Genomic DNA, 24916 nt, shown 5'->3' on the forward strand with positions numbered 1-24916 from the left:
ATGCCAACCCCCCCCCCCCCCCAATCCCACCCGCGCGCCCCCACTGTCCCTGTCCGCCCCGCCCACCAAACCCGCACCCGCGTGCGCCCGACACCGTCGCTGTACGTCGTGCTCCGCAGCCGCAGGGTCTGTCGCTCTCTGCCATGCTCGCGCGGCGGTCCCGCCGTGCCCCGCGCCCTTGCCGCCCGGGGCTGGAGAGGCACCGTATTATAAGCCATCGGTGATCCGGCCGAGCTTGGATGAGGGCCAACTTAGCCACGACCTGACCCGCCAGTCCAACCAGTAATTATATGTAGCAGAAAATATGCCCGCGACTCCCTCCCATCTGACCATGCCCCGGGCCCGCTGTGCAGGTGACGCGATGGTTCGGGCTCGAGCTCGGCGGCATGCGGGTGCCCGACGAGGAGGACTGATCTCGGGTAATCTCGGGTGGAGCTCGGAGGCATGCGGGCGAGGAAGGGGAGGACTGACCCGGCGGGTAGTCATACAGTCATAGACCGGAGCGTAACGTAATCACCGGTGTGTCGTTCGGGTTCAGATTCAAATACGACAGGGTCATAAAAATACACTAAATCTAAAGCGCGCGAGAAAAGGGAAAAAGCGAGCGCTGGTGTCGGCACACGCACCTCGCAAGCTCGCGAGCACACGGGCCCTTCTCACACACAGTTGTTCAGACACCCCCCATTTTTTCGCGTAGTTTTTCGCCGTGGCTAGCAGCTTGACGATGTAGAGCCCGCTTCCTCCCACGCATAACGCGACGCTGGTAATGGTCGGCTACGCCACGGGACGCCAAGCCTCCGAACAGGGCATCCGCGGCGCTCTTGTCACCCACAGTCAGTAACCGCACGAGCTCCGCAGTCCGCTGCCGCGATAGCATCTCCTCCGGCCTCGCCAGCACCGCGTGCGTCAACTTGTCCGGCTCGATGCCTCGCCGCTGCATCTCCGCCCACAGCTCTGCCACCTAGGAAAATCAATTCGTGGAATCCAGTCCGAGATGCAGTGAGGCGGAGCCTACCCTGCACCTCCTCCGGCCTCGCCAGCACCACCGGCGAGACTCTGGCCGCCTCGATCGCTGCTGGTGCTTGTGCCAGCAAGCTGTCGCGAATCGCACGCTGTAGGCCTGTTGGCAACAAGCCCAGCGCGCGGCGCAGCAAGCTCATTCCGGCGCCCGTCGATTCCGGCCCATATGCTGGGACGAGTTTCGCGCTTTTTTGAAAAAGAAATTTTTCGTTGTTGTTTTGTGCGGCGGTGTGTCGCCGCATATTCAAGATCCAAAAGTGCTCCATGTCGCCAGAGTCTCGCCGGACATGTCCGAACCAACAAGTGCTCCATGACGCGTTAGATGAGAGAGAATTTTGTGTTTTTGTCCAATAGAGCGAGCGCATAACGCGGAGATGTGAGTTGTGTGAGAGAGATCTCTCTTCATATGTGTGTGACAAGAAAAAATACACTCTCTTGCGGATAGTGGCCCTCCTCGGCGCTACACGGCGATGAGCGGGACCGCATGCCTCGCGCGCGCTGAGAGCTGTGCGGCGGCGGGTCGCCACCACGCGCCTCTGCCTCCCACGACTATCTATCCTGCGCGAGCCCTGACCCACGCCTCCGCCGCTTCCGGACAGACCAATCTATACGCCTCACAGTGCCACTTCCCGGCCGCTCACAGCTTCGCGCGGAGCGCCTGCTCCAGCTTGAGCGTCTCGGCGACAAAGGCGTTGATCCCCTCCGCCATCTTGGTGGTGGCGCACACGTCGGCGTTGGTTGAGCGCGAGCCGGAACTGACTCGGACATGTCGCCTGCTCACAGCGGATGACGCGTGTACTCGGATTAAAAAGAAAATCGGAACGCCTTGTCCTGAAGGACGTCCGGCATCCCTCCCACCCTGCCTCCGCGCTCGCCGACACCGCGCTCGCCGACAAGGCAGCGCCCTGTCGCTGCCAAATTCGGGCATTGATCCAGAGACAACTACATATGATCCTAGCCGGCATCACCCTCACAGCCAGCATCGCCTTCTCCGCCGGTGCTCCCGCTCTCCCACTGGCCGTTGCGACGTTGGTTGGCGTGTGGTCCACTTTGCCGCCCGCTGCGCTCACCGAAGCAGTTGGCAGGGCCGTCGGTGCCATCCTCTCACACCCAACTGTCGTGGATGGGATAGCTTACATCATCGTCAAGGGCATCAACGCATGGCTTGCACAGCCCGACCTCGGAACAAAAGTACAAGGCCTGGTTGATGCGATGGCGACTGTGGATGCGTCAACGAGCGCCGAGGCGGCGGCCAGAAGGGCAGGAGAGACGGCCTCCACCATGGTCGGCTCGTTCTTTCGAGGAGTGTGCGCCGGTGAAAGGCAGCGAGATAGTCCTTCGCCGGAGCATGAGGTCGGACGGCTAAAGAGCTAAAGTACTCTGCTGTGGCTAAGTGAGGGTGTAGCCACAGCAGAGCGGACTGCGCGAGACTCTTCCATTTTCTCATCGAATCGTCTGTACCGAAAATACACTTCATATTACAACAGCGCTCACATCGTCAGAGCTCGTCTGCAAACCGTCGTCGTACTCCTCCGCCGACGACCGCCCTCGGCGCCATCGCCCAGCCTCCCGTCCCCGCCGAGATCGGCCTGCCCCCCGCCCGCCAGCTCGCCCCCCTCCCCGGCCACGTGGCCGCCTAGAAGGACGCGCGCGGGCAGCGGAGGCCTTTCCTAGACACTTCCGCGAGGCACTTCCTAGGCAGCGGAGGCCTACCTCCTCCTCCTCCGCAGACACGCGCCGCCCCCGCCGCGGCGGTGGTGCACACGGGCTGGCTGCGCAAGAAGGGGGGCGCCAACACCGCCCTCCGGCGGCGCTTCTTGACGCTGGCGGCCTCGCGCGGCTCCGACGGAGAGAGGCCAGATTCGCCGAGATTCGCCGAGATTCGCCGAGAGCCGAGATTCGCGGCTTGAGGCGGCCTTCGACTGTCCGGTTATTTTGCTCTCCTCTCACACACTCACGTGGCTAAGCTCGAGTACGACCAAGCTCGGCCAAGCTCGGCCAAGCTCGGCCAAGCTCGGCCAAGCTCGGCCAAGCTCGGCCAAGCTCGGCTGATCTCGGCTACTCAGGCGCGCCCTCCTCATGTGGCATCTCTCCGACGTCGACGCTCTCTCGCGCAAGGAGAGCGACGCGCGCACTGCGCACGCATAGAACAAGTCCTGCGACGCAGTCACGCACATACTGCGTCTCTCCCTCGCGCCACGCCCCTCTCTCACCACACGCACACCCCCAGCAACCTGTCCGCATCCCCAAGCCCCTGCCAAAGCCCGCTCGCCCCCTAACTCCCTCTCTCTCTCTCTCCCTCCCTCCCTCTCTCCCTCTCTCTCGCCGCCCTGCCAGCAGGGCCCGCGCGGCTTCGCCTACTTCGCCATGCGCTGCTCCAGCCGGGCGCCGGCGACGCACCATCCCTCCGTCTCGCGCTGCTGCCCGCGGCGGCGAGCGGCGCGGGCGAGGCGCGGCGCGCGGGAGAGCGGCGGCGTGTCATCGTCCTTCAGGCGCTGATCTCGGAAAAATCTCTCGCGGGCCATCTCGGGTCATCTCGGGTCATCTCGGGTGGTGTGGTCTCGGGTTCTCTCGGATCGGGTGGTGTGTGTGGTCTACAGCAGAGACAGGCGCACACACGCCACCGCCTTGCGCTCTCGCCCCATTTGTCTTGCAGGCGCTCACCGAGCAAGAGCGAGAGGGGTGGATGGCCGCGCTCGTGCGCGCCGGCGCCGATAGCCACGCGCCGCCCGGTGGCACTCGCTACGACCGGCTCTCGCCACGCGTCAGCTTTTGAGCTGACACGCGGCTGACAGCCCTGCTGGGTCGCCGGGAAACTAGCCGTCTAGGGGGCGTCACGATTGTGGACGGAGAGGTTGGTTCTACAACCGCCGCGTGAGCTTCTGAGCTCGAGCACCATATACGCTTCGTTTTATTATGCATATCTATATGTCGGGGGGATTCATTGGACATTGGGGTCGTTTCGCGTCAACGAGCCGTCACCTTACCTTAGAGAGTATGTTGAGCTGCGCGCAACCGAACAAAAGTAACGCGTAACACTGGTCACTGTGCACGAGTCTCGATACTCGAATCGGTAAATCGTACCAAGACGTACGCCTTTGGTGCGTGCCGCGGAAGCCGGAACCGCAAGAGCCATCCGCTCTATCTCTCTACTTTAGACCGGACGCGGAACCATCCACATCATCACTGGCTCGCGGCAGTAAGGGCACTCTTGCATCAGCTCAGAGCATGGCCCGCAAGCACACAAGTGCCCGCACGGAACCGCAGCATGCGACTTGACTCTCGCGAAGCACACGATGCACGTGGTCTCTCCCCCCATCGTGGATTCGGGGGCAGCCGGCCGCCCCGTGTCGAGGCCGGCGTCCGCTAGTGAGACGGCAGCAAACGGCTCAGTGACTGGCAGATGCTGCTCCGCCGCCTCTCCCGCCTCTGGCCCGATCAAGCGCTCGATGGCGCCGACCCGCTCCTCGAGGCTGCCCTCGGTCGCCGCGCCGAGGCTCGCCTCCAGCCGCTCGACACGACACGGCAAGTCCCGGCCGCCGGTCGACTCGCTGCTCACCGCCTCCTCGCACCGCGAAACCCGACGCGCCAGTGCCTCCTCCTCCGCATCTATCTCTGACCGGCGCAACGCCTCTGCCAGCTCCGCATCCTCGCGCAGCGCCGCCCGCTCTGCCGCACCCGCTAGCTCTGCCGCCTCGCGCTCCGCTCGCCTCGCCGACTCCTGCTCAGCAGCCAGCTGCGCCGCCCTCTCCTCCTGTGCGCGAACCTCTGCCGCAGCCTTCGCCCTCCGCTCCTCCTCGAGCGCGAAAGCAGACGGCGCCTTCTTGGCCTTACTGTTCTTCGCCTTGGCCTCCTTCTTGGCCGCCGTTGCCTCCGCCGCCTTTGCGCGCCGCCTCGCCTTCTCCTCCACCGCCCTCCTGTCCGCAGCCTCCTTCTCGCGCCGCGCCGCCTCTGCCTGAGCGGCCTTGCGCGCCGCCGCAGCCGCCCGCTGCTCCTCTCGCTGCGCCTCCTCTGCTGCTCGCCTCTCCGCCTCCCTCGCCCGCAGCGTCTCCTCTGCTGCCGCGCGCTCAGCGGCCAGCTTCGCCTCCGCCTCCGCCGCAATGGCTCGCCTCTGCTCCTCCAGCGCCGCCGCATCCGCTGCCCGGCGCGCCTCGTCCGCCACTCGCTCTGCTTCGCGCTGGCGTGCCGCCTGCTCGCGCTCTCGCGCCGCCGCCGCCTCCTCCCGCTCGCGCTGCTCGCGCCGCCCCTTGGCCTCGAGCGCCTTCTCTGCCGCCTTCTCGGCCGCCTCCGCCACCCTCAGCGCCGCTGCGTGCGCCGTGAGAGCGCGCACGCACCCGGCGTGGTCCGTTTCAGGAGCACTGGCGGCGTCGGCAGTAGCTAGCACCTTGAGCGCTTGCTCCTTGGCGATATGCAGCGCGGACAGGCCGTCAACCTTTGCATCTGCGCCAGCCCGAAGCAGGCGGAGCACGACGGCGGTGTGGCCTCTGTAGGCGGCGAGCATCAGGGCGGTGCCGCCGCCGCTGTCCGTCAGGTTGACCTCAGCGCCGTGCTGCAGCAGCAGCTCGACCACCTGCTCGTAGCCTTTGCCGGCGGCGGTCGTCAGCGCGGTGTAGCCGCTGCTGTTCTGCAAGTTCACCTCAGCGCCGTGCCGAATCAGCAGGTCGACCACCCGCTCGTGGCCAAGCTGGGCGGAGATCATCAGCGCGGTGCCGCCGTCATTGTTCTGCTTGTTGATCTCCGCGCCGTGCTGCATCAGCAACTCGCTCACCCGCTCGCGGCCGTTCTCGGCGGCGCCCATCAGCGGGGTGCCGCCTTTGCTGTCCTGTAAGTTGATCTCCGCGCCGTGCTGTAGCAACAGCTCTAACATTCGCTCGTGGGCTCCGAATGCGGCGCGCATCAGTGCGGTGGTGCCGTTGCTGTTCTGCAGGTTGACCTCAGCGCCGTGCTGCAGCAGCAAGTCGACCACCCGCTCGTGACCGTGGTGGGCGGCGAGCGTCAGCGCGGTGCTGCCGTTGCTGCTCTGCAGGTTGATCTCCGCGCCGCGCTGCAGCAACATGTCGACCACCCGCTCGTGGCCCCCTTGGGCGGCGAGCATCAGCGCGGTGCCGCCGTCGCTGTCCTGCAGGTTGACCTCAGCACCGCGCCGTATCAACAGGTCGACCACCCGCTCGCGGCCTTCCTGGGCGGCGGCCAATAGCGCGGTGACGCCGTCGCTGTTCTGCAGGTTGACCTCCGCGCCGTGCTGCATCAGCAGCTCGACCACCCGCTCTTGGCCGTTGAAGGCGGCGCTCATCAGCGCGGTGTAGGCGGTGCTGCTCTGCAGGTCGATCTCAGCGCCGTGCCGAATCAGCAAGTCGACCACACGCTCGTGGCCGTTCTCGGCGGCGTACATCAGAGCAGTGTTGCCGCTGCTGTACTGCAGGTTGATCTCAGCGCCGTGCCGAATCAGCAAGTCGACCACCCGCTCGTGGCCGTTCTCGGCGGCGTACATCAGCGCAGTGTTGCCGTCGCTGTCCTGCTGGTTGACCTCCGCGCCGTGCCGTATCAGCAGCTCGACCACCCGCTCGTGGCCGTAGCGGGCGGCGCCCATCAGCAGCGTGATGCCGCTCACGCCGTCTCTCTCGTACGTCGCGTCGGCCCGCCCGCCGCTGTCAATCCACGCCAACACTGCCTCCTCCTCGCCTTGCTCGAGCCACGCCAGCACCGCCACCTCTTCGCCACGCTTCGCCGCTTGCACTGCCGCGTCGGAGCAGCTCGAAAGCTCTTTTGCCATCGTTTGGGTTCCGGGTCTTGGGTGGGGGGGTGGACCGCGCGGATTAAGCGTCCACCCATACGGCGGGGGCTGCAAAATGTCGACATCTAAAAAAGGACGAGAGAAAAGAGACCACAACGCAACACTGTGTGGCCACTTCCGCAGGCTGTCACGGCCCCCCCGTGCGCGTCCAACAATAGCGGAAAAGGCGTCGCGGCGTCGCCGGCGAAAGCGGAAGCGCACGCGCAAAGCGCGCGCGACGCGCCGGGCGCCGTTGGGGGCAGCGTGGGACACAGGAGGTGGCCAAGCAAAGTTCGGCTGGTGGAGAGCCTGATGCTCACTGCACGATCGGGAACAGCGCGTCCACGCCGAGCGCATTGTGGATCATCATGCCCGTGATGCCTGCGAGAGTGTGTGTGTGGGGGGGTGGGGGGGTGGGGGGGATAGGAAGGGGGGGGATAGGAAGGGGGAGGGGGGGGGGGGGGGGTAAGTCGCGAAAGGATGCAGCCAGCAAGGTCTAAGAACTGTCCAAGACGTGGGAGCGCTTTGGGCGGCGGCATCGGGACGGCAGTCGGGGGCCCTGACGCAGTTGCAGCAGCCGCACCCACCCGTGGGCGGCGCGAGAGGGCGGTGTCTTGCAAGTGTGTCACGGAAGTGTCGTCTGCGGGGGCGGGCCCGCACCCATCACGGACGTGTCTCAGAGGTGTCTCGAGGAAGTGTCACGGAAGTGTCGTCTGCGGGGCGGCGGGCGCACCCATCATGGCGGCGCGGCCGTTGTTGCGCTCCGCATTGAGCTTGAACTTCTTGGTCTCGGGGTCGTCGTACCGCACCCACGAGATGCCGCCCACGTCGCCCGGCTCCTTGGACGGGTCCGTGGCGCCTGCGGGGTGCGGAGGGGGGGGGAAGGGGGGTGTGGGGGGGCGGGGGGGGGGGGGAGGGGGGCTGGCTCAGCATCATTTCCGCCCGCAAGCAGCGAGAGAGGGGATTGAGGGCGGGAGAGGCGCGGGAAGAGGGAGGGCGCGGCGCGCCGTAGGCAAGCTCGAGGAAGATGACGAAGCCGACGATCTGCAGCCAGCCGAGCGCCGGCACCGCGTTGTACGAGTCAAAGCAGCCGCCTGTCGGCACGGGCGGAGCTCGGCGCCGCGTCAAGCCGGGCAGGGCATGCGTCGCGTGGGAGGCGGCCGCTGCGGGAAGGGACCGATCCGTCGCGGCGGCGGACGGGGCGGTGGAGTGTGAGCTTCGGCGTTGCGCGGTCCCCTCTCGCCCTGTCCGGAGAGCCCTCTTTCGCCGGCGCCGGCGGGGCGGCGCGCACCCGGCAGGTCGGCGAACTTGAGGTCCAGCGACTTGGAGAGGTAGCCGGGCCAGCGGAAGCCGGCCTCAGTGGTGAGGACGCCGACGGTCGCGAGCATCGCGATGCGGCCATGCTTGATCTCGAGCTCCACGTAGCGGCGGTAGTCGCGGCGCGGGTAGTCCACCGGCTCCGCGAGGCAGCCCAGCGGGTCCCACACGCCCAGCGGCGGCGTCACGCCGATCTCGCCCTCCGCCTTCATCACCGGCGCGGCGACGCGCGTGGCATGCGGCAGCAGCGGAGCCGTGAAGGCGGGCAGGGAGGTCGCGGCGATGCTCAACATGGCTAGGGTCGGTGGGAGATGCGCAAATTTGCCGCAGTGAAAAAAAATCCCCCCGGGTAGGAACTTTGCCTATACGTGTGTGGAGCAGGAGAACTAGGAGAGCGCAACCAGTAGGAGGCCCGCGCCTGCCCCCGTGCCGCCGGGTGCAACCTGTCCTATACGAGAGAGGAATCCCTGGGACCCTGTCGTGTGGGTGAACCCTGCCCAGCCCCCCTCCGTGTCGCGATGCGCTCCCCGCTCCCGTTCCCTTGTGTCCCTGATCGTCCTCAGCTTACAAGATCCTGCTCGTGCAGGTGGTGACCCTGTCCTTCTCCCACCCCTCGTTTGGCGTGCCCGTTTTATTTATTTATTTATTAAATGCAGCGATGGACATCTCGCTACAGGCGCTCGCGGGGTCGTGAGTGGGGGTCCCCACTGCTGCCCCTCTGACTATACCATTTGTCTGTGGTGATGCCTTTCCCTGAGAACGCACACAACGCCTCGTGTGTAATGCCCTGTGTTCCGCGAGTGCGTGTGCCCCGTCGTCCATGCTAGGACGTGTGTAACACTGACTGACTGATTTATTACGTGTGTGGTGGCGGCGTGCCGTCCTCCCATCCCTCCCTTGGGTTGTCTGTTTTCTTTCTTTCACTTTTACGAGAGGGGGGTCCCTGGGACCCTGTCGTGTGGGTGAACCCCGCCATAGCCCCATCGGGCTGTTCGATCACATGCTCGCATTTCTTTTCGCGCCCAGTGTCGTGGGAGAGGTTTTCGAATTTTGTCAATCTCGTCACAGAGGCAAATTTGCCTCGGAGTGAAAAAACTCTCGAACGGAGAGACCCGTGTTTACTTTACGGCCCTTTCCCTGCGAACGCGCACCCCCGGGGCTAGGGCTCTCTTGCCCGCAACCCGATGCCAATCATCCGGCCCGCTGGGTGCGCTTCTGAGCTCCGCCCCGGCCCTGGATGTGCGGTTAATGACTGCACTCCAAGTGCTCCAAGTTCCTGCTCTGGATGTGAGGTTACTGACTGGCATGGCATGGCATGAAGGTTGCAGCGAGAAGCGGCGAGAGACTGCGAAGAGAGATAGGAAGAGGCAGACTCCCTAGGGTGGGCGACGGCTAGCGCATCACACACCTCTCCTTAAAATCCCTGTGTGGTGGCGGCGTGCCGTCCTCCCATCCCTCCCTTGGGTTGCGTGTCTTCTTTCTTTCTTTCTTTTACTGACTGCACTCCAAGTGCTCCAAGTGCTGCTCCAAGTGCTACGTGTGGGAGCAGTGACATCCGTAGAGGCACGAGTGTTCGAAGAGAGAGTGGACCTGAGCAACAACATGACCTGGAGGCAAATGATCGGAGTGGGAGTCAGAAATGTGGTTGGTCCTTGCGCGAGGGGAGCTCGATAGACTCGAGGGGCCAGGATACGCACCCTTGGGCCGCAGCCGCACGGCCATCAGCGTGTTCTTCTTGACCACCGCGGCCTCGGCCTTCACTGGCAGCTTCATGCCGGCGTCGGTGGGGGCGGGAAGGAGGGGTCCGACCGTGGACGATCGCCGCCGCGCCCAGCACAGCCTTGGGCTCGGCCGCGACGACCGAGGTCGGCACCGCGGGCTCGTCGGGCTCGGCCTTGAGCTTGTTCTTTGGGGACTTGGTCGGCATCAACTCGCCATCGCACTTGTACACCATCGCCGCCGCGACCTGCAGCTTGGCCTATGATTGTGTGAGATGCGGTTGCAGCGACACAGGTTTGCGAGTGCGCTCAGGTTTTGCCGCCAGTCGCTCACCGCGATGACGTCCCGCCCCCCAAAGCGGCTATTTGTGGGACCCTCCTCGCGATCGCCCAGCTCGTCGCGCATCGCCTGCCGCTGCTTGTGCTGCGGGAAGATTGCCTCGCAACGAATTGGACCGGCTAGCCTGAGAGAAGAATTCCAACTGCCTCTGACAGCAGACTGGCTCGGACTGGCACTACAAATGGCACAGCAAAGAAAAGAAAATTTGTAGGAAATTACGTGGGAACACGTGGAATCTGGAAAGTTACACCGACCACAAAGCCAACAATATACCTAAAAATGTGACCTATCATCTCTTCTCCCTGACACTCGCGTCTCTCACACCGCCGCAAGCTCCTCGTTCGCAGAAACCCCGATGCCTCGCGCAATCATGGCGGATTGCAAGCCCGCATGTATCTCTTCTCGAAAGGGAGGCGCCTCTAGATTGCAGTCGCCCGGATACAGCTCCTTGATTGCCGGCAGCGCTCCTGCATTCAGAGCCGCCGCAAGCGTGGCCCAGCCGGCAGACGTGATGCTTTGGCAATCGTCCTGTGGCAAGGACAACCCTTCGAGGGTGCTCCATGTGCCGTCCACGCCGCTGCGAGCCAAAGCGGCGATACCCGCGTCGCCGACGTTGCAGTAGTTGAGTCTCAGGTCCTTGAGTTGCGGCAAGGCGCCTGCAGCCAGAGCGTCAACCAGAGCGATCATGCCCTCGTCGTCGATGAAGCCGCCGGATAGGTCGAGGACCTCGAGTGCGGGCAGGGCGGCAAGATTCTGCTGAAGAGCCCCCATGAAGTACACTGCCTGCTGGCGGTTGAGCTCCCACCGAAGCTCTCGCAGCTGGGGCAGCGCAGACCTTGCCAGAGCGGCAAGGAGGCGCTCGCTGGCAGCGTCTGCTTCTTTTCGGTGCCTTCTCTCCTCCTCCCCCCTACGATCGACAACCGTCTGCGGCAAGTTCAATGTCTTCCCGCGACAAAACCTGTCGTATGCGATCGCACCCCTCACAATCTGTGGTTCATTCCATCCCAACGGATGGATGTACCCGGACATTGTCTGCAACCGACTGAAGCAGCCGGAGGAGACGAGGTGAGTCAGCACACTCGCGATCCTCACATCGAAGTTGACGTAGCGCAAGCAGAAGCGCAAGTCGAGCTCGCGGATCTGCGCCAACTCTGCCCGCGAAAGGCTCCGCTTTTCTGTCTCGCCTGGAGGAGCCACGTGCATCTGCTGACCAAAATCCCCCGCTTCCGTGTACCGGCGCAGCGCCTGTGCTGCCGTGGGAATGGCAGCGCGGATGCCGCGGCACGTGGAGGCGAGGGCCGTGGCAGCAGCTGGCCCGCTTGGGTCTGGAGCGAGCGGGTCGTCAAGACTCGTGGTAATGCGGAGCAGAAGGTCGTTGGGGATCGCGCTAAGCGAGTGCGGCTCGGGGGGCGCGGGGAGCGCGGGCGCAGGCGCGGTGGCGTCGGAGACTGCCATGCGCTTCGACGGCGGCTCGTCCTCGTCCGAGTACGAGTAAGACTCGAGGGTCGTATAAGTTGTGGTGGTCGTGAACGTGAAGGTGGCGCCGCAATGGTGGCAGTGGTGGTGGTGATGGCAATCGGGGCCGTCAGCGTCGTCAACAGCGCTTGGCGGGCAGCTGCGGCAAGCGGCGCCGGCCTCCATGAGAGCTCGAAAGCACTCAATCTGGCCCGTCAGAGCGGCAAAATAGAGCGGCGTGAACCCGTCGGCTGCAGCGAGCGTGCTGCGCTCGGCACGCTGCCTCTGGAAACCGGCGGTAAGGAAGAGCATCTCGATTCGATCGCGCGGCGTCAGCGCCTGCCGCACCTCCTCAACCAGCGCCTGCACCCCGATAAGCGAGAAATCGGGGGAAGCGTTGGTGCTGAGAAGCGCGCGCACGCAATCGTCGTAGCCGTATGCGATCGCCGGAAAGAGCAGCGTTGCTCCACTAAAGCCATCGTCGACACCCGACGCTCGAAGCGCACGGATGGAGTCGGCGTGGCCGTGCCTAGTCGCAAGCACCAACAGCGACCTGCCATATGACGCAGCCGCGCCCTCCACGCAGAGCACTCGAATACAGCCCGAGTGGCCGTGACGCGCAGCAAGCACCAGAGGCGTCGAGCCCGACTCATCGGCCAGATCAACTGCAGCACCGACCGCACACAGCGCCTCGACGCAGCGGTCGTGACCGTGTCGCGCCGCTGCCGCGAGCGGGCGGAAGCGGTTGCAGTCGGCTCCCGCGTCGAGGAGCACTCGGACACAAGCCGCATGCCCTTCCTCCGATGCCAGCCGCAAGGCGCTCGCGTGCTCCCATGCAACGGTCGGCCGCAAGCTCGCGTGCTCGCGGCAAGCCTCCAAGTTCGCAGCAGTGAGGATGCGCAGAGAGGCGACTCGGCCATAAGCTGCGGCGTGCTCGAGAGGTCCGAGCCTCTCCGCCCAGTGCTGCGATCGCGTCAGCCAGTCGTGCAACTTGCTGAACGTGCTGACGAAGTTGGGCGTCAGCCAGTCGTGCAACTCGTAATCGCGCAACTCTTTCTCGAGCACCTCCACGGCGTTCTCGCCGCGGATGATTCTGGTGGCTCCGAACTCCGAGAGGAGCTTGACGACATTCAACTGCAGCGTAACGACGCCGCCGATGAGGGGCGGCAGCGAGGAGTTTCTGTGCCAACTGGCTGACAACGTAGGGTCCGCTCCATTCTTGAGCAGCACCTCGATGCACGCTATGTGGCCGCGTCTGGCCGCCTCTGCCAGCGGCGTGCATCCGTCCACGCACTGGTTCACGTCGCCGCCGGCGTCGCAGAGAGACCGCAGCGTGGCCACATCGCCTCGCGTGGCGGCGTAGAGCAACGGCAAGTGCTGCAGCGTGACATGGATGACGGCAAGGTCCGGGATCGGCGGAAGGTGGTTGTTGATAAAGGGCCTTTCTCTGATTTCGATGCCTCGGTAAAAGAAACGCGCCATTGAGCGCTCCGGGATGCCCTCCGCTTCGCAGAACGCCTCCAAAAGGTGCGAGTCAAAGTTGTGGGCAGGATCGATCGCGTCGTAGAATACGACGCGCCCGCCGCAAGGGATAGTCGCTATGAGCGCGACTCTGGTCCGGAAGTGCGGCTCTGTGTTGAGAGCGAATCGCAGAGCCGACATCGCCCTTGTGTGTCCCCGTGCCGCAGCCAGCTCCATCAGTCGCCGCGCCTCTGTGTAGTCCTGCGGCCCGCCGAAGCCTGCCATGTGAAGGCGGCCAAGGGCGTGCTGTGACTCGGCATGTCCCTGCGCCGCAGCCGCGGCATACCACCTCCGCGCTTCCGCAAGCGCCGGCGGCACACCTCTGGCGAGAAGGGTGCCCAAGTGGTACTGCGCGTCTGCGTCCTCCTCTGAGGTGGCGAGCCAGCGCAGCTGCGCATCCTCAGAAGACAGAGGCGGCGCTCGGCTGAGCTCTTCGACGCTGAATGTGGTAGCGCTCTCGTTCCCATCAAAAAGAATGCTGAAGCGGTTGGTGTCCTGGACCACGCCACGCATGCCATGCACATGCATATTTCCATCGAAGCTGCCAAAACTCTCACCGTGGTAGTACAGCACATCTCCGACGGACAGCTCGCTTTCGGAGAGCGGCTCCTCCAGCCACGGTGAGCGCCTCGGAGGACGGACGCTCACGTAGACTGGCGGCGATGCCTCCTGCAGTTGCTCCGAGGACGAAGACGGCGGTGGTGGCGGCGATGCCTCCACCTCTGATTGCTCCTCCATCATCGATGAAAAGAATTCGTGGCGCGCTCCCTCCGATTTTTTCTTTTCTTTTGAGAGCAGGACGCCGGGTTTGTCTTGTATGTGCGTGTCGGGCCGGGGTGTGAACGAGGGGCAGAAGGGGCGGGGGCGTGCGGGGCAGAGGCCCAACGTCGGGCGGCTTGTCGGGGTCCGGAGAATTCGAGGGGGGAACGAGGAGGGGGGAATGGGCGGTCGGCGTCGGGGTAGAAGCAACAGGGCGTACGGGGTAGCCGTCACTTTCCTGCCTCAAAAGGGCGGGGCTGTCCCGGAAAGTGAGAGACGCCGGGCAGCGTGGCGCACAACTGAACCCTCCCATACCGCATACGTGTTTGTGCTCCTCCTTTGCTGTCCCATCTCCTCATCTCTTTCCCGCCTGGGCGGGGCAGTGGGCGGGCGTGCGGTGCGGCGCGGCGTGTGCGTGTGTGCGACTGCAACGAAGGACCGCTCGCAAGGGACCATTGGGTTTGTACTATTAACAACGAAGGCGCTCTCGCAAAGAATTCCTGGAACCTTTACAACACGCCCGCGCGCGGCCAGCGCCAGCCCACGCCCCGCGGCCCCGTCCGCGCCATACCTCAAGCAGCAAGGAGAGGGGGACCTCCACAGCGCGGGCGCAAGCAGTTTTTTTACAACCCCTTCCGCACTCTTCACACAGGGGCTCTCACAGCAGACTGTGTTCACGGGGCCGACTACAGTGTGTACAGGCCGGAGAGGTTTTTTTAAGAGGGTACCGGCGCCTGGTCTTGCCGTCCTGCCTCTTCCGCTGTCGCTCTCGCCGACCCTTGCCCGAGCGCCAGGAGCGATGGCGCTGATGGACCTCGACACTGCCGACGGCAAGTGCGCCGGGTCGCGCCTGGAGAGGGTTTTGACGAGGGTCAAGCTCGGCGCGACCGCCGACAGCTGCGATGACGCCGAGGTACAAGTCTCCGTAGCGAGACAAAGGACAGCTGCGACGTTGTACTACGCCGCCGCGGCCACGCTGAACCGATGCGAGCCCGCGCTGCAAGAGCGGTGCGCACAGGAGATCTCCTGCGCGATCGGAGTCTTCGCAAAGTCGTACCCCACGCACTGCGCGGACGTGCAGGATCTGCTTGCAGTCGAGAACCTCGTGGGCATGCTCTCGCAGGGAGACTCGCGCGGCTGCGCAAAACTTCGCGAGGTTCCGTGCGTCGACACAGTCTTTGCCTTGGCCGTGGGCTGCACCGTCGCCGAATTCTGCCCGATTGCTGACGCCCTCCTCTCTACGCTCGTGCGCAACCACGGTGAATCTCCGCCCTTTCGCACTCTCGCTCTTAGCGCAACGCCGCGGACCGTGTGATCCGGCACGACATCCTACCTGCCGCCCCAGAACTCTGTGAGAGTAGGCACAGAGCGACCTTCACACACACACGCTCACGCTCACGAACGGCGAACGGGATAATGCACTTCCAGGTGCCGACGCCCTCAACGTGGGCGCCACCGCCTCGGCCCTGGCCTTCCTCGCCGGTGGCGGCCCGGACGGAACCTCTCTCGACGACTCGGGCGCGCTCGTGGCCGCCGGGTTTCTGCTCGATCTTGGGGCTGGGCCAGACGACGGTGGCCCAGAAGGGCACACCCCGCTGATGCTCGCGGCGTGCGATGGGAACGCGTCGATGGCAAAGCTGCTCCTCGAGTCCAAGGCATCGGTCGACCTTCGCGGCGGATCCCCGGCCGACCCGCTCTATAATCCGCTCTCCATTGCATGCTTCCGTGGACACGAGAAAGTGGCCAGCCTCCTCCTCGCCGCCGCCGCCGACCCGAACGTGAAGACCAGCCGCATGCCACCACTGCACCTCGCCGCGCACAGCGACAGCGTCGAGATCGTGGAGTCGTTGGCTGCGCATGGAGCAAAGCTGGACCACAAGGAGCCGACCTGGAACGGCGAGACGGCGCTACACCTAGCCTGCCGACGCGGCCACTTCGACGTCGCTACGGCCCTGGTTGCTCTCGGCGCTTCGACCAAGATCAAGAGCTTCAGCAGCATGACGCCCATGCAGACGGCACGCGCGTTCAAGCACGACGACCTGGCCGCTTGGCTCAAGGCGAGCAGCGAGGCGGGGCCGAAGGGCAAGGGCGGCAAGGGCGGCAAGAAGGCGCGGCACGCACAAAAGCTGGCTCCCGCGGTCGCCGGGTCCGCCGCCGCCTCCAAGGCCGCCGCCGCCTCCAAGGCCGCCGCCGCCTCCAAGGCCGTCGCCGCGTCCGCCGCGCAGCTAGCGGAGATCGAGGAGAGGCACGAGCAGCGGCTGCAAGAGGAGGCAGCGGCGGAGCAGGCAGCGGACGAGGCGCAGCAGCAGCGGGTGAGCGACGAGGAGGCACGCCTCGAACGAGTCCTCGAAGCTGAGGCGTGCAAGCCAAAGGCGGGGCACCCGCGCTCGGCGGCCGCCGCCGCGCTGGCCGCCGCCGCCGCCGCCTCCTTCACGCAGTGCGAGATTGAACTCAGCCTCTCGCTGCAGCGACAGCCGCAGGACGTGGGTGAGGCGGCGGGCATGAAGGCGGCCCTGCATGCCGCCGGCGAGAAGGCGACGATGGTGGCGCTCCCGTCCATGGTCGACTACGCAAAGCTCAGCGTCTCCACCGAGCCCCACGCCGGCACGACGCTCTTCTTCAACGTGTGCCTCAAAACCCCGCCCTCGGACAAGGTGCTGATTGCGTTTCGACGCGGCGTCGCACGGTTCAGCCACCTCACGCCCCTCGCGCCATCGCCGCTCCCTTCCCTCTGACGCCCCCAGCTGCCCGGGAATAGGTGGCTGCTCGCCGCGCACGAGGCGTACTGCACCTTCAGCCAGAACCTCGGCGTTCACCTGCCGCCCGAGCCGTCGCGCGGCGAGCTCTTCGCGGCGCGCAGCATCAAGGAGGCGCCCACGTTCCACGGCCGCAAGAAGCTGCGCTCCGGCGTGTTCCCGCACGACTGGCTCTGCTGAGAGGCGGCTCAGGGCGGCGGCAGAGACCTTTCGACGGTCGATGACCGGCATGCGGAGCCGGCGGCCGGGGGGGCCGTCCCGGGCGCTCGCTCGGGCTCGCAGGCTTGCAGCCTCGCCGAGCCGAGGGAGCCCAAACAGAGAGCGTGTTTCCATGGTTGACCTCTGCGAACATCTGCGAGAGTCCTGCGAGCAGGCCCAGCAAGCCGCAGCAGCTCCCGGCAGGCGCGAGGGCGGACAGGGAGCCGGGGGACATTGGGAGGGGCAGGAACAAGGGGCGGAGCGCGGAGCTGCGTGCCTGATGTGCGTCGAACGCCCGTGTCTGCGACTCTACGTCTCGGTTAGTCAAGTGGCTGGTCCGGGCAGTGAGCGCAGGTGCCGCAGCGCGGTCCAAGCGCGAGACCGAGAGTAGAGGGTGCGGTGCATCGCTTCAGTGAGGCCAGAGTGAGTTTATGGATGTGTGAGAACGGTACGGGACACGAGGAGTCACGCGGACCGACTCGTCGGTGACTCTGCTGCACGCCGTTTCAGAATTTTTCTCAGCGTGAGCGAGACGTGAAGAGTGCCACCGTCGGGTAGGACGGGTCGGCCCGGAGCATCAGAGTAGCCGTCGTGGTCGCGGCGAGCAGCGCCGGCCACTCCGGCGCCGCGTCGGCAACATGGGAGCATGTCCACCGCCACTTCGCGGTCGCAGCGCTGTTTTGTCGCCCGAAACGCCGCATGTACCTCTGGCGGGCCAAAGATCGCCTCGCATGTCGATTTCGACTTGACGGCAGCATGGAGGCATGATGCCTCCATGCTGCCGTCTCCATGCTGCCTCCATGCTGCCGTCAAGTCGGAGCCAGTCTGCGGCGACCACAGCGCTCGCAGGAGGTACATGCGAGCTATTCAGAGTCAAGCTTTTGCGCGAAATCCCACCCCACTGGTGGATTTTGGGGCGCTGCGCACCCCCTACCGAGAGGTCTCGTGTCCCTCGTCCGTGGAGAGGCCAGACAGCCGCGCAAGAGGCGTGTGTGTGTGGTCCGCTCGCGGGGTCCGCGGCGGGGCGACGCCGTCGTGCGCTCCCGCGTCCGGCCGCCCGGCCGAGAAAAAGATGTGTGACGCGATCCCGCACAGAGAACACATATGACAGTTTGCAGTCGTGACGCGCATATCGCACGGTACGAGCGGAGCGCTATGAGGTGTTCTCACCCTCCGCCTCGCCGGAGACGGCGAGCTCAGCCATCGCTCCCTCCACACCCTCCGCGTCCTTTCTCGCCGCCTTCTTGGCCTCCCTCTCCGCCTTTTTGGCCGCGGCGGCCGCCTTCTTCTCCTCCTTGGTCAGCTTCTTCTCGAAGAGCGGCTTGACCTCGACGGCGGGCGCCGCAGGCGCAGCGGCAGCAGGGCCGCCCATTCGCGGCCGCTCCGCGGGAGGCGCGTCGCCGGCGGAGAAGGTCTCCGGCACGAGCGCAGCAGCACCCGCGCCGCCGCCCACCCAGCCGAGCATCGGCGCGTCGCAGAGCATGCCCTCGCTGCTCACGCCGCCGACGGCCGCCTTCCTGACAGTCGTCCCGTCGCGAAGCTCACAGCCGACCGTGGCGACCACCACGCGGCTGTCGACGCGCACGTTCGACGCATTCGTGACTATCGTCAGCGGGTCTCCGCCGCTGCCGATGTCCACCTCGAGCGCCTGCAGCTTATCCTTGCCGGCGACCGGCGAAACCGCCTGGACGATGCCGACGACGAAGGCCGGCATGAGTTGGTGATGCTGCTCGTGAGGAGAGTGGGAGCGAAGCGTGTCTGGCGGGCGCGGCGGAGGAGGAAAAGAATTTTGCAACATTGCGCCCTCTCTTCAATCGCTCTAACGAAGTGGTGATCACCACCTTTCCGCTCGGAGGACTAGATGGCGCAGATCTGCGACGCCGCATTGGCTTCGCCTCGCAAGGGGCTGGTGGCCGGACGCGCAATGTGAGTCACAACGACACGCTGAACACAGCCACAGCCTGCTGGATGGATGGTAACCTCCCAGCCCACCTCAAGTCCGGCGGCGACGAGCGCCTTGACGCTGTCGGGAATCGTGTCGGAGAAGACCCGACACAGCCTATGGCGTGTGTGGCTGGCGGTGACAGCGAATGGTAGGAATAAGTGCCGAATGCAAGGAAACGCAGGAAACGGGAATCGCGACCCCGGCGTTTTCTCGATGTCCACTCGCCGCCGCTCGCGCCGCCTCGCACCCGCCGCCACCGCCGCTCTCTCGCCAGACACGCCGCCGCCCGCCCGCCTCCTCGACCTCCCCACGGAGCTCCTCGTGCGCGTCGTCTCTCGCTGCGACCCCCTCGACATCGCTCGCGTCGCGGCCGTCTCGCGGCTCTTTCACGCCTCACTTGCGGTGGAGGGCATCTGCTTGCGGGCGCAAGAGCGCGGCTACGAGCTGCCCGCGCAGCCAGAGGGCGAGAGCTGTGCCGTGCGGTGGCTGTGCTTCTCGGCGCTGCTGCGCGAGTCCAACCCGCCAGCGAGGGCGGCAGCCGGCGGTCTGCTCAGCGTTTTCATCGCCGGCGAGGGGCGGCTCTCGTCGTGCGGCTCTGCGCCGGAGTGGAATCCAGGCCTCCTTGGCCACGGCGAGGGCGTGACGCGGCTCAACACGCCGACCCGCCTTCCTTCTCCGCTGGGTGGCGAGCGCGTCGTGAGCGTGTCGGCTGGAGGATACCACAGCCTCGCCCTCACCGCCGGCGGTGCTGTTTGGAGCTGGGGCGGTGGAGGCCGTGGCAAGCTGGGCCACGGCGACGAGGAGGAGCAGTGGCAGCCAAAGAAGGTCGAGGCCTTCGCTGGCCAGCGTGTCGTCGCCGTGTCGGCTGGACTCGCGCACAGCCTCGCCCTCACCGCCGACAGCGCCGTCTGGAGCTGGGGCTATGGAAGCTATAGCCGGTTGGGCCACGGCGACCAGCAGGACCAGTGGCAGCCGGCGAAGATCGAGGCCTTTGCTGGCCAGCGCGTTATCGCCGTGTCGGCTGGATCCGTACATAGCCTCGCTATCACCGCCGACGGCGCCGTTTGGAGCTGGGGCGATGGAGACTTCGGCAAGCTGGGCCTCGGCGACGGGCAGAGCCAGCCGCTGCCCAAGAAGATCGAGGCCTTTGCGGGGCGGCGCGTCGTCGCTGTGTCGGCTGGAGCCGAGCACAACCTCGCCCTCACCGCCGACGGCGCCGTCTGGTCCTGGGGCCGTGGAGAAGAAGGCCGGTTGGGCCACGGCGACGAGCAGCAGCAGCTGCTGCCCAAGAAGGTCGAGGCGTTGGCTGGGCGGCGCGTCGTCGCTGTCTCGGCTGGATCCGCGCACAGCATCGCCCTCACCGCCGACGGGGCCGTCTGGAGCTGGGGCTATGGAGGCCACGGCCAGCTGGGCCACGGCGACGAGGAGGAGCAGTGGCAGCCAAAGAAGATCGAGGCCTTTGCCGGTCAGCGCGTTAACGCCGTGTCGGCTGGGCTGTGCCACAGCTTTGCCATCACCGCCGACGGCGCCACCTTCGCCTGGGGCAACGGCGAATGCGGCTGCCTAGGCCACGGAGAGGACCTGTCGAACCAGCTGCTGCCCAAGAAGATCGAGACGTGGGCGCCGGGGCAGTGATGAGAAGGGCGAAAGGGTGCAAAGGCTCTGCGTGTACACGTGCTTACCCGCCCCCTGCCCTGCCAACGTATGTCGTATCCGAGAGTGGAGAGTCGAGAGAGGCGAATCCGGGACTGAAGAGATTTATGCACGCTCCACTGTCTCCGGCACCTCTAGGCCGCGGGCTGTGATGCGGGGGGCCGAGAAAAATCTGAATTATGATGTGTTACTAGTTCTGTAGAGAGTTTGGTGAGTGGGGGTGGAGAGCGTACTGCCGGTTTCTTCCTCCCTCACCTTCGCCTTCCTCTCCACCACCGCCGTCTTCTCCGCCACCGCCGCCTTCTTCTCGGCCGCCCTTCCCATTACTATGTGTCCCGGTTAGCTCCGAGTAGAGCTAGAGGGGGCGTTCTGCAGTTAAGGGGAAACCCGGTACACGGAACTAACCCTCGGAGACCCGTGTTTACTTTACAGCCCTTGCCCTGCGAACGCGCACCCCCGGGGCTAGGGCTCTCTAGCCCGTAACCCGATGCCAATCATCCGGCCCGCTGGGTGCGCTTCTTATAGCTCCCCGGCCCTGCCCCTGGATGTGCGGTTAATGACTGCACTCCAAGTGCTCCAAGTTTTTCCGCGAAGCACTTGGTCTTGGAGCACTTGGTCTTGGAGTGCGCAGTCCGCCAGTCGGCGACACGCGACACCCAGAAAGAAAGTGAGAAAAAGAAAAGACAACCCAAGGGGCGGCGAGGAATTCTTAAAATACAAGCCGGTTCACAGGCGACGGTGGTCGGTGCGCGACGCGGGTCGGTGCGGGTTTAGTCTCGACAATCACTAAGCTGCTTATGTGGCACCGCAGAGGCTCCCTTGGGGATGCCTGAGGCCACCCCAATCACTCACTAAGCCGTACGTAGACGAATTGGGCGCTACTTTTTTCGTTTACCCACACTCTGCGAGTACGGCACAGCCTCCGGCAGCGCCCGGGGCTTTGTCCAGCACCACTCGCAACAGCTCTCGCGCGCCGCCGTCTGTGGCGACGCGCAGAACATCAACAACGCTGCTCGCAACATGCGTGTCGCGCACTCATTCATGACCGGTCTCAATGCCCCACCCCCCTGCGCGCGGGCCTTCTAGGCCCGCGGGTAGTCTCCCCCCATTCCCAGGGCCTCCAGGGCTCGCACCTCAACCTCTCACAGACCAGCGCACAGCGCCATACGACGTAATTTCTTCTCAATAACAAGGCTGTGAAGCACTCGGCTCTTCTTAGTATCGTCCTCGACCACAATGCAATTTGTCACACAGTGAACTGTTTTGCCATGCGGCGCAACGCCAAGCAGCTCGCATGCGGAGTTCAGCGCCTATCGAAGAGCGTGAGGCTACTGTCAAGGTCGAGCGATAAGCGGAGTCGAGCAACCCGCTGCAGCAGGCGGTGGTACAGGCGATGCCCTCGCAACATCTGAGGTTGTCGCCGAATATGATATCGTCAGGGAAGGCGGCGGTCTTGACGGTGGCAACGGTGGTGGCGGCGGAGGCGGAGGCGGAGGCATAGGCGACGGCGAAGGAGGTGGCGGCAGAGGCGGAGGTGGTGGCGGCGAGGGGGGTGGCAGTGGTGGTGGTGGCGGGCTCGGCTTGCACCACTGGCAGTCCTGACATTGGCACTTGGTGCAGTGGTAGGTAGCAAAGCTGGGTGCGCACCATGGAGCACAGGCAAGGGTGTCTGACGGTGCGGGCGCTGCAGGCGTGTCGCCAACTATCGGCGGTTTGCACCGCTTCATGGATGAGTCCAAGCTAGCGAGAATGGGCTCCGCGCCTCGCCCGTGCGGGTGTACGCGAGTAACCCCTCTCGGCGTTCTCGGGTGGAAATCCTTCTGCCGCGTTGGGTGTAACCTCACATCTGTCGGACAGAGGCCTCGACCGCCCCTGCGGCAAGCTCTCGAGCAGCTCGAGAAGCTCGCCCGCCGCCACCGCCGCGTCGAACTGCGTCCTCATGCCACACACGGAGCCTCCGTCCGACCCTGCCCACGCGCCAGCAAGCCGTTGACGTACCCGCGCCCACCGCATCGGTGAGGTGAAGACTGAAAAAACGGCAATTTTTCCGTGCTGCCCCGCAACTCTCTCTCGAGGTTCTCGAGGTGGATATCCTTCGGCCGCGTTGGGTAGCGAGGATTGGTGCCCCACAACAAAAAAGCGCGCCCCGCGCGCTACATGGCGCCAGAGCCATCCCGACGGCCGCCAGTGTGCACGCGGCAGGGAGAGAGCAGCGGAGCGCGGCCTTAACCGTGCGGCCGCCGCGCCTGGCATCCTGCGAGCCGCGTTTTGCAACGCGAGCAACCAACCGGAGAGTTGAGTTTGAGAGCTCGGGATCCTATTCTGACGCCCGAGGGCGTGAGCGAGTCTGCAGCAAAGCGACGAGCGCCTGCTTCAGGATGGAGCCCGTGTCTCAGCAGCCTCGTCGAGCGCCTCGTCGACGGCCGCCCCGTCCACCCCCGCCGCTGCGAGCCGCTGCCGCAGCTCCGAGAGCTTGAGGTGCGCGAGGGCCTCCGCCGCCTCGCCCGCCGCCTCGCCCTCCGCCTCGCCCTCCGCCTCGCCCTCCGCCGCCGGCGCGGCGAGTGCCTCTTCGGGCACAGCAAACACCCATCAGCATCTCCTCGCCATGCGAAGGGGCGGCGGGCGGGACCGGCCGCGTGTCGGGAATGCCGACGTTTCATGCCACCTTTTGAGGACTTCGACCATCCGCCCGCGCCTCTTTCCCCCGCCAGTAGGCTCGGCGCTCCGGTCTTATCTTGCGTCCCATTTGCGTTGCTGCCTGGAGCTCTCCGGGCTCTCCATCCATTCGAAGACCCGCGCCTCTCACCTTGTGTGTGAGTGTGAGAGAGATTTAAACCAACTCTCCTTCGTTTGTGTACGGAATAGATGAGGAGATTCACCCTTGGGTTTCTTTGCCGTCGTCCCTGGGCAGGGGCGATTGTGAACGGCGTGTCGTCTCATCAACGAATTGCCACCTAATGTTGCTGAGGATCCTCCTCGTCTCCCTCGCCGTCGCCCAGGCAAAGGACGTGCCGAACGGCCACGAGATCGAGGCGCCCGGCCTCGCAAGCAGCCAGACCAGTTGGGTCGACCTCACCCGCAAAATCACAATGGTGATGAAGAACGGTGCCGGCGACGACCACGTCGCGCTCGCGGTCACAGGCCACCGCCGCAAGCTGGACCATGACGAATGCGCCGATGGCTCGTCGCTTTTGGACTATGTGAGTCCCGGCGTACGGCCCTCCCTGCACGCGCGCCGGCGCTCGGCCTCCCCCTCTAAGTTGACTCTCACCTCGGCAAAACTCCCGTACGCGACTCTTACTCCTGCACCGCCTCCCCATCGGTAGAACCACGGCTCCTGCGGGATCTTCTGGAAGAAGTCGCACTGCTGGTATGAATTCGCCGACACGCCTAAGGCGAACGATCCCATGCTCGCCTACCTTCGTGACGAAGAAGTGTGCCTTTCACCGTTCTGGGCGAACGCGAACGACGTTTGCTGCGTCACCGACACCGGCGCGGTCGTGGGAGCAGCCGTCGGCGGTGCCGTGGGCCTTCTCCTCGTCGTGGGCGCCATCCTCTACTGCTCCATCTTCCTCGCATGCTGCGCATGCTGCCCGTGCAACAAGAAGAAGGGCCAGGCCTAGTAAGGGCCAGAGGGCGAAGGCTCTTTCTGCATGTCAGCAGCGGGTCGCGCCCTTTCCCCACGAGAGAGATACCTGTTCGCGGTGTTGTGGCGTTGCCAGGGAAAGGGCCACGGTCTAGCTTGGTCATCGCACGGCTCGGCCCGGATGAATATTTTTTCTTTTTTTGGTGCCAACGCTGTTCCTCTGGTAGGGCGCCGGTAGAGGGCCTCGTACATATATTCCTGTGCGCTTCATCGCCTCCGCAGTCGATGCATCTCGTTTGCCTCGCGCTCGCCTTCTCGCCTCCGATACTGCCAGTGACAGTAGCGCCGCGCTGCGCTGCTCCGCGGGCTGGGCTGCTCGACAACATAGTCGTCGGCCTCTCCGACGGCGTCTCGGGTGCTTTTGGCGGGAAGGCGATGGGCAAGGTCATGGGCTACTCGAAAGACGACCGAATCGCGAGGGCGTCCCACATCCTGCTGTCCTTCGACGCCTACCCGGAGGGGAGCTCGCCCGACTCCGAGGCGATGGCGAACGGGCTAAAGGCAAAGATCGAAGGCGGCGACTTCACGTTTGAGTTTGCGGCGGAGAAGTTCTCCGCCTGCCAGTCGGCCGAGCGCGGTGGCGACCTGGGCGAGTTCAAGCGCGGCGCCATGGTGCCGGCGTTCGACGAGGCCGTCTTCAAAGTCGTGGAGGACGAGCCGCTCGGCACGATCTTAGGCCCGGTCAAGACGCAGTTCGGCCATCACTTGATCAAGGTGGTGCAGCGGGGAGAGCCATGAGGCGGGTGTCGCGGGACCGGCCGAGCGCTTGGATTGCAGTCGGAGCAGGAGAGCAGTCGTGGCTTCGTTTGGATGCA

At 65.1% G+C, this 24916-nt stretch overlaps 5 protein-coding genes across 5 annotated transcripts; 2 read left to right on the plus strand and 3 right to left on the minus strand.

Moving 5' to 3' along the window:
• Positions 1-6863: 6863 nt before the first annotated feature.
• Positions 6864-8424, minus strand: Lhcf29 (light harvesting protein). Its single transcript, XM_005758753.1, has 4 exons — positions 8085-8424; positions 7801-7887; positions 7527-7652; positions 6864-7174 (listed from the first exon to the last, which is right to left on the minus strand). Exons 1-4 carry the CDS (start codon positions 8401-8403, stop codon positions 7110-7112), a joined length of 597 nt encoding a protein of 198 aa, XP_005758810.1. The 5' UTR covers positions 8404-8424; the 3' UTR covers positions 6864-7109.
• A 3769-nt stretch (positions 8425-12193) lies between these two features.
• Positions 12194-12448, minus strand: EMIHUDRAFT_68749 (hypothetical protein; the record flags this gene model as incomplete). Its single annotated transcript, XM_005758754.1, has 1 exon — positions 12194-12448. A coding segment is annotated over one exon (255 nt), but the record flags the coding sequence as incomplete, so codon positions are not given.
• A 5562-nt stretch (positions 12449-18010) lies between these two features.
• Positions 18011-18571, minus strand: EMIHUDRAFT_219264 (hypothetical protein; the record flags this gene model as incomplete). The annotated part of the gene is made up of 1 exon (XM_005758755.1): positions 18011-18571. One exon carries the CDS (start codon positions 18569-18571, stop codon positions 18011-18013), a length of 561 nt encoding a protein of 186 aa, XP_005758812.1.
• A 4841-nt stretch (positions 18572-23412) lies between these two features.
• EMIHUDRAFT_219265 (hypothetical protein) lies at positions 23413-24078 on the plus strand (the record flags this gene model as incomplete). The annotated part of the gene is made up of 2 exons (XM_005758756.1): positions 23413-23655; positions 23782-24078. 2 exons carry the CDS (start codon positions 23413-23415, stop codon positions 24076-24078), a joined length of 540 nt encoding a protein of 179 aa, XP_005758813.1.
• A 248-nt stretch (positions 24079-24326) lies between these two features.
• EMIHUDRAFT_219266 (hypothetical protein) lies at positions 24327-24839 on the plus strand (the record flags this gene model as incomplete). The annotated part of the gene is made up of 1 exon (XM_005758757.1): positions 24327-24839. One exon carries the CDS (start codon positions 24327-24329, stop codon positions 24837-24839), a length of 513 nt encoding a protein of 170 aa, XP_005758814.1.
• Positions 24840-24916: the final 77 nt, after the last annotated feature.

The sequence above is a fragment of the Emiliania huxleyi genome, assembly GCF_000372725.1.
Source record: "Emiliania huxleyi CCMP1516 unplaced genomic scaffold EMIHUscaffold_84, whole genome shotgun sequence".
Classification (NCBI taxonomy): domain Eukaryota; phylum Haptophyta; order Isochrysidales; family Noelaerhabdaceae; genus Emiliania; species Emiliania huxleyi.